The sequence below is a fragment of the Haliotis cracherodii genome, unplaced genomic scaffold (genome assembly GCF_022045235.1).
Source record: "Haliotis cracherodii isolate W230 unplaced genomic scaffold, xgHalCrac1.p SCAF_8, whole genome shotgun sequence".
Classification (NCBI taxonomy): Eukaryota; Metazoa; Mollusca; class Gastropoda; order Lepetellida; family Haliotidae; genus Haliotis; species Haliotis cracherodii.
In genome coordinates, this window is record NW_027266341.1 from 61,254,245 (window position 1) to 61,265,096 (window position 10,852).

Below are 10,852 nucleotides of genomic sequence, written 5' to 3' on the forward strand. Positions count from 1 at the left end.
GTTGATCATGGTTTAAATTACACCACCCACATACACGCAATAACAAAGCCTTACTTCACTTTCACCTGCCCTAATATCCCTTATCAACCTAATCCCTCAATGGCTTTTATCATGATCCTGTGTCAACAAACCAAGACAATAGATTACCCGACCACTAGGACATGCTACCACCTACATCACACACATTCCAGGGATATAGGAGCCCCTGCTAGAGGTTACCCCTCCAATGACTTGCTACACAGAGCTACTTGGTCGGAGTGCTTCTCATAGGAATGTGTCCATACACATAACTACTTGAGCCTCTGAAAGACCCTTACGTATGTCCATGGCTGTGGCTGTGATTTATGGGTAGGGGTGGATGGGTACAGTGTTCATCATGTTAACAGATGCTTCCTGTGATTGGGTGCTGATTTACTCTGGTAACAGGATGTCTAGGGCTACTTAGAGGAGTAGTGAGTGAGTGAATTGGGTTTAATGCCTCTAGTATTCCAGTTATATCACGGCGTGTCAGCTTAATGTGGGAGGAAAGCCCGAAGTGATGCAGGTCTCAGACGTTTACCACTTTGGTTTTACCACTTTGGCACAGGTATGGTGCTGAGAAACATAGAAACATAATCCGAGGGAACCGGGATTCGAACCCACAATCATAGGTTTCTGGCGTGCACAAGGGACAGAACTCAGCACAGACGACTGGGCCACCCAAGGGTGGAAACAAGGGAGGCCAATGTCAAAAACAGTTTGTATAATGAGTGTCTCAACATTACAAGGTCATTTCTGAGACTGACAGTGATTCCGTTCATGATGCATATTGGTTATAATATCACTTTGTGCCAGCCTATCTAGTGGAGAATTAAGATATCAAGCAAGGATCATCAATCAGACTGAATTAAAAATAACTTTCCGTATGACCTGCAACGTGAAGCCTCACCTCCTGCAGCCTCTTCCTGAGGTCAGACACTTGTTCCTGGGACTCCTTCAGAGCTCGTTCGAGATGAGATCTACACAACACAAGTCAGGAAGCACATGTCAAGGTCTTAGATCTACACAACACAAGTCAGGAAGTACAAGTCAAACAGCCCATGTCCCACTCAAGATTCCTTCAGACCTCATCCTAGACGAGACCTACACAACACAAGTCAGGAGGTACATGTCAAGGTCTTAGACCTACACAACACAAGTCAGGAAGTACATGTCAAACAGCCCATGTCCCACTCAAGATTCCCCCAGTCCTCATCCTAGACGAGACCTACACAACACAAGTCAGGAGGTACATGTCAAGGTCTTAGACCTACACAACACAAGTCAGGAGGTACATGTCAAGGTCTTAGACCTACACAACACAAGTCAGGAAGTACATGTCAAACAGACCATGTCCCACTCAAGATTCCTTCGGAGCTTGTTCTAGAGATGAGACCTACACAATACATATTAAATAGCTAATGTCCCATAGGGTATGACTGAATGCAATGACAAACTTATAGACATATTTCACGGCAAAAAATCAATTTCAAATGTTTAAATGGTGAAACAAAACAATAAGGAAATATAAAAATTTCTTTCAAGCCAAATTAAAAAGGTAATGAAACATACAAGCTTGCTTGTTAATGTGCAAGTCCTCTAGATGACTGTACAAGTTGCAAGTAATATTCCAGGGTCACATTCACAAAGCAACCATATCTGTGCAACATGCAGAAATCCATGGTCCACTGAGACAGTCACGCATACGTGTGACCCCTCTCGGGTGGGAGACCCTTCTTGCGTACACATAACGTCCTCTACTGATAATGCTGTACCCCAGCACAGACCTGCAATGTTCTTATATCACTAAGTTACTAAGACCATCATACTCCGTACCCCAGCACAGACCTGCAATGTTTTTATATCACTAAGTTACTAAGACCATCATACTCCGTACCCCAGCACAGACCTACAATGTTCTCATATCATTAAGTAACTAAGACCTTCGTAACTCTGTACCCCAGGACAGACCTGCAATGTTCTTATATCACTAAGTTACTAATACCGTCGTAACTCTGTACCCCAGCACAGACCTGCAATGTTCTTATATCACTAAGTTATTAATACCGTCGTAACTCTGTACCCCATCTCAGACCTGCAATGTTCTTATATCACTAAGTTACTAATACCGTCGTAACTCTGTACCCCAGCACAGACCTGCAATGTTCTTATATCACTAAGTTACATAGACCATCATACTACGTACCCCAGCACAGACCTACAATGTTCTCATATCATTAAGTAACTAAGACCTTCGTAACTCTGTACCCCAGGACAGACCTACAATGTTCTTATATCACAAAGTGACTTAGACCGTCATAACTCTGTACCCCAGCACAGACCTGCAATATTCTTATATCACTAACTCCATACCCCAGAACAAACATACAATGATTTTAGTGCTAGTATCTATGAATTGGGACCTGTGAGCATGGTGAGAGACGAGTGTGGAACATACGGTGGAACAAACTCGAAGGCTCTGTTCCTGGAGGTGGAGAGTTCCTGTGTTTGTGGCAGTGTGGAGAAGGCTGACTTGGAGGGGCTGGACGGAACACTGGTGAAGCTGTGGCTGGGAGGGAGGTCCGTTAGCAGCTGTGACTGCAACCGGTCAGTCTCCTTCCGTTGCTGCTCCAGCTGCACCCTGGCAACAGTCACCATGGTTACTGAGTCAAGGAATAGTCAGCAACTTAACACTAATGACTAACTATTGCATCTGCACCCTGGCAACAACAGTCAATATCGAACTTAGTCAGGCATATAAATATATAGATATAATTTTTCAGGTAGATGGCAGAAACATCACTGATTCGATATCAGATGCCTGCTCCATCAGAGCTCATTCTACCTCTGTCAGAAAGCATCTTCCTGAGGCAAAGGGAGTTAACTAACCATAAAAGCCCTGTTTCCACCCTTGCCGAACTCGGCTGGAATTCCTGGGCTCGATCGTAGCGCCACCACTGGCTATTTCGAATTGTGTCCCTTCTATGCCTCTCTTATGGGCCAATTAAATTCCACCTCTCGTATCACTTGCCTTTGCTTCATACAAAATGGCGCCACCAAGTCAAGACAGTCTGAACGATAATCAATTTCTATATTGTGATATAACGGGTCTTACATCCCGAAGTGAATCAAATCACGCGAGCACCTTGATTAACAAAATGATTAAAAACATGAAAAGATTTTGAAAATATCTGTTGACAACGAGTTGGTGGTGCACATGTTTTGTAAATCCTGCAATTGACCGAAATCTGCACGACAGTTTACAAACCGGATTTCGATTGCATCGCGCAATTTTGATTGGACTATGCATAGACTCATTAGTCGAGCCGAATCGTAACTCCATAATACCAGCCTAGTTTGGCTAGTTTTGAAACTGGACTTTTATAGTCAGTTAACTCTCTTGCCTTGGGAAGATGTCAGAAAGGGGATGGTAGGGGTGGAAGGGAAGGGAGAAATTTACATAAACATGTTGTTTTCAATAGGCTGAGTGAACATGTTCAAGTATAATGTAGTCTTGTGGTAATTCCATCACGTTTAAATTATGACTCTAAATGTCTTGTAAAAAAATCTCCACTTCCAGGAATGAGGGGTTGTGAAATCATACTGTTACTGAAAGTGCAGCTGGGTCTACATATGAATGGCGTACCTGAGGTCTGAGATGGTCTTCTGTTCCGATGAGATGTCGACAAGGGATGCAAGGGATGCGGGAGGAACCACAGACTTGACCGTCTGAAAAAACAGGTTTCACAACACAATTATTGTTCTTGGTCTTGACATGCCGAACACATCCTTTCACAGGAACTACTAACCAAGCTTCCTAAATTATTTTTAATTGATCATTGTAACTTATATACTGTCATAATTACAGCTAAACTAAAAACATGAAATGAACAATTTAACTACCATGCAGCCAATAAACATGATAAATTGCCTATGAGACGTGCAAAACAAAATGCACTCTTTTAACAATTGGTATATATACAGTGACACACACACATCGTAAGGATACAGTGTCTTATCTAAAGTTGTTAAATCATGAAAATGTCTCATGCCAAAGTCACAGCACAAAGTTCCTAAGCATTACTGCTGTGGGTGTCTCTGTCTCCAGCAGGGTCTCAGCACAAAGTTCCTATGCATCACTGCTGTGGGTGTCGCTGTCTCCAGCAGGGTCACAGCACAAAGTTCCTATGCATCAGTGCTGTGAGTGTCGCTGTCTCCAGCAGGGTCTCAGCACAAAGTTCCTATGCATCAGTGCTGTGAGTGTCGCTGTCTCCAGCAGGGTCACAGCACAAAGTTCCTATGCATCAGTGCTGTGAGTGTCGCTGTCTCCAGCAGGGTCACAGCACAAAGTTCCTATGCATCACTGCTGTGAGTGTCGCTGTCTCCAGCAGGGTCACAGCACAAAGTTCCTATGCATCACTGCTGTGGGTGTCGCTGTCTCCAGCAGGGTCACAGCACAAAGTTCCTATGCATCACTGCTGTGGGTGTCGCTGTCTCCAGCAGGGTCACAGCACAAAGTTCCTATGCATCACTGCTGTGGGTGTCGCTGTCTCTAGCAGGGTCACAGCACAAAGTTCCTATGCATCACTGCTGTGAGTGTCGCTGTCTCTAGCAGGGTCACAGCACAAAGTTCCTATGCATTACTGCTGTGGGTGTCTCTGTCATCATGCTGTGTCACAAACCACAACCACGGACAGACATGATGACTGTGGCATGGACAGCAGTGCAAGGAGCAGTAATCTGGACTTGGTCCACGATAGTCCTGTCAGATAAAGTCTGTGCGGCCCAAAACTTTTAAGTCTACAGCCCAAACATGGCTCCTCACTCTCAGCACCATTCTCAGTACATTTTAGTTCTACAATATGGACTATATTAGCTGAGATTACTTGATCATGTTGATCAAGGGCTTTGGACAACTGGCAAAGGTCGCAATCTGTAGTCAACTATTTAGTGTATAGATACTGGTACTACTGGAAGGAAGCCGGACTCACCTCGAAACTGGTATCTGTTGCGTCCATACTCAAATTTCCTGAAAAGTCAGAACACATGTTACATCCTCAGCATGACTAGCACACACTAATACTTGTTCAACTTCTGAAGTGTTGATTATCGTATGCCTGTTGCTACTGATTACCACAGCATTAGAAACTAACAGTTTCAGTCCACTTGTCCTTATAATGATAACATAGAGTAAAACACACAAAAATGGCAAATTTCTAGTAGTCCTCATGGTACCATTACTATTGGGCAGCTTGGCAAGGACTATAGGACTTGTGCCAATTTCTAATGCTGTTACCATGACAACTGTCACTACATTTGATATTCATACTGACACATGGACAAGTTGGAATCTCAACATGGCTTCTCAGACACATTAATCAAACATAAAGCATTTACTCTTCTCTCACGGATTTGGATATGTTTGGCTTAATCAAAGCGTTGGAGACAAAATGTATTTACTTAGCTCTTTTAAGCAGGTAGCAATTGATATGTTTACTCAAAACTGGAGGTCGTCACTAGATAACAGTACATGCTACGACGTCTATAAAACCTTTAAATATTGTCTAACACCAGAGGTTTACCTGCATACTATAACAGAGAGAAAAATTAGAGACACATCTATTAAACTTAGGCTAGGGTTAAATGATTTGATGTGCAACAGGGGTCGCTTCTCCTCTATTCCTAAGTATATACGTTTTTGTCCATTCTGCGAAAACCATATTGAAAACGAATTACACTTTTTGTTTATATGTCCAATTTATGACAACCTAAGATTGAAATATATGCCTGATATCACTAAGAACCACTGTTCCATGAACAAAATATTATCTTTAATGGTATCCCTAGTCAAAAATTAACTAAGATATTACAATACATCTATCAAAGTCTACGAGTGCGTAGTAAATTACTTAGTAAATCCGATATGTCCAGAAATAATTTGTTGTTTTGAAACTTTCACATCTAGATCAGGAGTATCTACATTTCATTTTTCGGGTCAACTGCAGTATTTGGGTCCCCACTTCGGGGGTTTCCGTAAGGCAAACGCTGCCTTCGGCAGTTTCAGTACGGAAGCTGCCAAAGGCAGCTTCGCTTATATATAAGCGCGCACGCGCAAGCGTGCCAAAATCCGTTAGGAGACATATTTTAGCAAAAAGGACCTCAAAAATGAGCTGGACGTGAAAAGTATGGTCTAAACCTCCGCCCCTGTGGGGGTCGAGAGTTTTACGATAGAAAGTGAATCGAACCTGGATCTTCGGCGTGACGAGCGAACGTAAATAACGAACTGCGCATGCGTGGAACGTTTTTCATTCGACAACTTTTGTAAACACGTAAAAACGTTCCTTCCGAAGTGGGGACCCAAATACTGCTGTCTACCGCATTTTTGTCTGTTTGTTTCTACTAGAAATGCATATAAATTTAAATTGTCAAATTGTCTTGACATGATGAGTACATTACTGATAGATCCTTTTGTATTGAACGTCGCGCTATGGCTGAAAGCCTTTGCGACGTAAAACTTCATATTTCCATTCCATTCCTTTTGTATTCCTTTTGTATTTTATACTACTACTGCTGCCACTGTGGTTATTACCACTGTTTTTACAATACCTCGATTACATGTCAAGCATCATATTAGTTATCCAATAATTATATAATGCGCTGTACAGCTGTAAATGATATTGTTTATCTGTATGTGTATATGGGCCAATGGCCTTTCATACAATAAAGATTGATTGATTGATTGATTGACACACAAGACAAGCACATGAGGAGTATACTACTCCTGTTTCATGTGCCAAAACAGGGTGTCTTCTTACACACCGTGTAGTGCCATCTAAAATAGGAATTGTGTGTACATTACCAGATTATCTAGATCTGAAATACCCACTGTCATGCTTGCTTTTCATGAGTTAGGTTGGTTACTTGAAAAATATCTTTTTTATCTATTTCTTGTGCATGCTTCTTGTAATATACTCAACAACAAAAGTTCCTGTGACACCAATATTTTAGTATATTTATCAAACAAATAAAGTTGGGTTTTCAATATTGTAGTACATGTATGGAATCAAGTCACAAAAACGCAACTGCTACAGAAAAGCATGCATTCCATGCAAAAGTTGACTTTTATGCAAGCCCCATGCATTTCACTACCCAAGAATGGGTATAAAAACGTGCATTAACGGGATTCCATATGCATTGTTTAGCATCGTTCTGACAACAACCACTCAGAAAAACAACAAAATTGCCCAATTATTCAACATTACTAAATGCCACGCCTGATGAAATTATTACCTTATAACCATGATAACTGATAACACTGATAGATTGAAATTCAGATATGGTTGCAGTGGACACAAAATAACTTTCTGATTTGTAATAGCACTTCCCTCTGCCATCTTAAACAGCGCTTATAACTCCAAAATGATCACAGCACTACAAATACAACTGGAAAGTAAGGGTGCGTGGTATTACCAGTATATCGGTAAATTGTGATTCATTTTTTCCACGAAATGTATCACAATATGCTTTAATGCTCGGTTAATCGGGTGATTTCAAATAGCGATTTTTATCATGTGTTTAATGTTATACACTTGCCAAATACATGTACCTTCAAAATGTTTCTGTAATTCCAAAATGCAACAGTGGGAACAACAGAGAGCTTAATAATTGGCGCCTTTCTATCTGACTGGGATGGCATATCTCTTGCGTCACAATGATTGATGTGACATCATAGGTGACACATGGTGTCAAACCGAGTAAAACATACGGGCTTACAATTTATAGCTTGATTTACAGATCTGCCAACTTCAAAACAATCAAATTAAAACTTTAAAAAAATTTATCATTGTTATCCAAATCAAACTTTAAGTGATTAATATATTATATGTACAATGTATGCATTAAAGGCCTTTTTTTTTTACCAACCAACAACATCAAAATCTGTAAAACATAAAAAAAAGTCTGGGATAATGATATGAACAAACAATGTTTGAGCAAATACAATACCATACTATTTTCAAAGGCTATTATCGATGTTCTCATCATTCAGACTGACAACCACTCTAACATTGGGCTCAACACATGCCACTTCTCTCTGTGTCCTTTTTCCCTATCCTATCACCTCATCCTCTCTCCCTACCCCCAACCCCAAAGTGTTCATGTTTTATTTTGGCATGGTAGAATGGACACAAACCTACTGTCTTTTTGAATGTAGAGCTAGGTTAGGAAGGTCATTTGTAGATTTAACAGCACTTTGGTTTAATTTAATATTTGAAACCTCACACTGTGCATTCTGTTACAAACAAATTTCAGATCAGTACATTCTACTTGTAATGGCATTATTTCTTGAGAGATTGATTCTTATCAATTCACATGAGGGTGAAACCATAGCGCAATGTGCATCATCATTATATATATGGGTTGTCTCAAACTTGTCAGGAAAAATAATTATTTCACAAAGTTCTGGAAAAAAAAATTTTAATTAATATTTGTAGAAATTGCATTACCCGGATGAAAAACACATTAAGTTTTGCACAGAGTGAAAAAGCAGGGGCTATTTTTCGAGCGCCAACCTTGAACATGTTGAAGTTCCTCTTATGTTATTTACTCTAACCATTTGTTTTTCTTCTAGTAGACAAATCTATATTGTAGCAATGTGGATTCCAGTCATGCACATGAAATTCTATATGTTTTAAAATGTTTTGACAAAGTTTCTCAATGAACTTCATCATGTTTGCTGACCTGTTTGAATTAAAACAGACACAATCAACATGATCATGACATGACTACACTCGCCTACATTAGAACAAGGAGAGCGATTTATATTCTACAGCATCCTTCCAAAAATCATTACTTTAAGTCTTTAATATTAGGTACTAGTGAACACTCAACAAAAACAATCATTATTACTCAACCTATTTAAAATATATCCTGTGCCATTTCTCAATACAGCTATTATCATGATTATCAATAACAAAAATTATTAGTACGCAGAATAAGCATGTATGTATTCATTCAAGCCTTAGTATTAATGAATTATGAGACAAAGTACTGAGGTAAACATTTCAGCAAAGATCTTAAAGTGTTCCTTACATCATAAACAGTGAACTCATGAAAACAATTTGTCCTGTGAGAAATGTAATACCACTTCAACTGTTTGATGTCAGATTAACTTAAGCCTGAAATCCAGGATTAGCTTTCATTAGCGTAGGGCCCAATGCTTAGATCACTGACCTATCAAGTATCAATGCTGAGTTTAGTCATGAAAGCGAGTAGGTCTTATGCTGCTTAACACGCATTCTTTTTTTAGGTTCAATGTTTATATTCATAAGTCCCAGTCAGACAAATATCAAGTGTCTGCCATTAGTCAGACAAATATCAAGTGTCTGCCATTCAAATGCAAGCGCCACCCTGTTGCCTGACACAAAAGATCATCTCTCTTCTATGACATGAACGCAAACTTTCGTCAAAGTTCAGATTTCATACTTGGCGGATTTGCCTTGACATGCCATTCATGCCTTGCTGTCATTATTTTACCTGATAAACTGGCTAATGTCACTTCTCGTAGCTTATTTCCTTCAAGTTCCAGTCTTCTTATCTGTTCAGCAAACTCTCTGCTACTGTGTCTTAAACTTGCAGCAGAAAGATTAGAACTCTCATCCATGGCACTGTTGTTGTTTATTCGGTCGTTGATGCAGACGAATTTGACGAGGTCCCCTGGCCTGGCATCATGCTCGCTGCGGGCACAGTTGTAAACGAAGAATTCATCGTATCCATGTTTGATCATGAGTTGAGACATACACAGTATGACTGCTATGACAGTCTAGAGTATGTCATGGTCGCTGATATTCACATTATACGTGTCAACAAAGTCACACACTTCGATAAAACTTGGCAAAATCAGTTTGTTTTTGTATAAAGCGGGTTTCCGCTAGCGCAGGCGCATTGACCTGTAGAAGGGAGGTAATCCATGTATTGTTAACGTATTAACGCCGCTACATGAGTAGTCCAAAAGACTTCATGACACAAACTTGTCTTTGCAGGCTTGTGAATTTATGGGAGCAGCACCAAGCTCCCTGCATTTTTTCGTTCTAAATCTATATTCATGATATGACATTTCAACTAATTCAGTAGTCATATATTTCTTTCCTGACGCAGATAATGATAAGATACGCCAGAGACCATATAATAGATCTATTATATGGTCTCTGGATACGCTATGAACTGTGAATTAAATTTCTATTTTGACATCACACACAAAACCAAAAATGCACCCACCTTTTATGTCTCAAATGTTTGGAACAATGCGTATGACATACGTTCATTTAATTCATTTACAATCCTATTTTCGGATTTGGGGTAGATCTAATAATATATTTCAATACAGAATAACTTGTCCTATTCAACACAGCTTGGGATCGCTGTGACGCAGGAATGAATTACAAGTATCTCACGCGATTCACTCTATGCATGGCACACGGGAACAAGCATGGTAGTGCCGGGGGGGGGGGGGGGGGGGGGGGGGGGGGGGGGCAGGTAGGGCAGTTGTTCCCCTGGATTTTTTTTAAATAATTTTTTAAAAATAAATAAAAGTAGGGGACAAGTGATACTTGTACAAATATGCCCCACCCCCCCCCCCCCCCCCCCCCCCTAGTTTTAAAAAAGTTTGAAATTCATTCGTTCGTAGATACATATCAGTATCATTCAAACATGTTTTTCAAGCATTTACCTGACTCTGCTACTTCCGAATTGGCGCACACTGCTGGAGTAATGTGTTCATTGAACCACGTGTAATCCCCACTGTATCGCGATCCTACACCGTGTTCATATGTACTCT

The 10,852-nt window shown here is 40.3% G+C and overlaps 1 protein-coding gene across 2 annotated transcripts in view; it reads right to left on the reverse strand.

The window, feature by feature from the left end:
- LOC139450414 (coiled-coil domain-containing protein 158-like) overlaps positions 1-9,773 on the reverse strand; it is a 40,929-nt gene extending 31,156 nt beyond the window's left edge. For both annotated transcript variants that reach the window (XM_071232106.1, XM_071232105.1), the window contains exons 1-5: positions 9,553-9,773; positions 5,010-5,047; positions 3,665-3,747; positions 2,477-2,659; positions 929-998 (exon numbers count right to left, since the gene is read on the reverse strand). In XM_071232106.1, the coding sequence (XP_071088207.1) occupies positions 929-998; positions 2,477-2,659; positions 3,665-3,747; positions 5,010-5,047; positions 9,553-9,679 (501 nt within the window). In that variant the 5' untranslated portion in view covers positions 9,680-9,773. The remainder of the gene's footprint in view (positions 1-928; positions 999-2,476; positions 2,660-3,664; positions 3,748-5,009; positions 5,048-9,552) is intronic.
- Between the last annotated feature and the right edge of the window lie 1,079 nt (positions 9,774-10,852).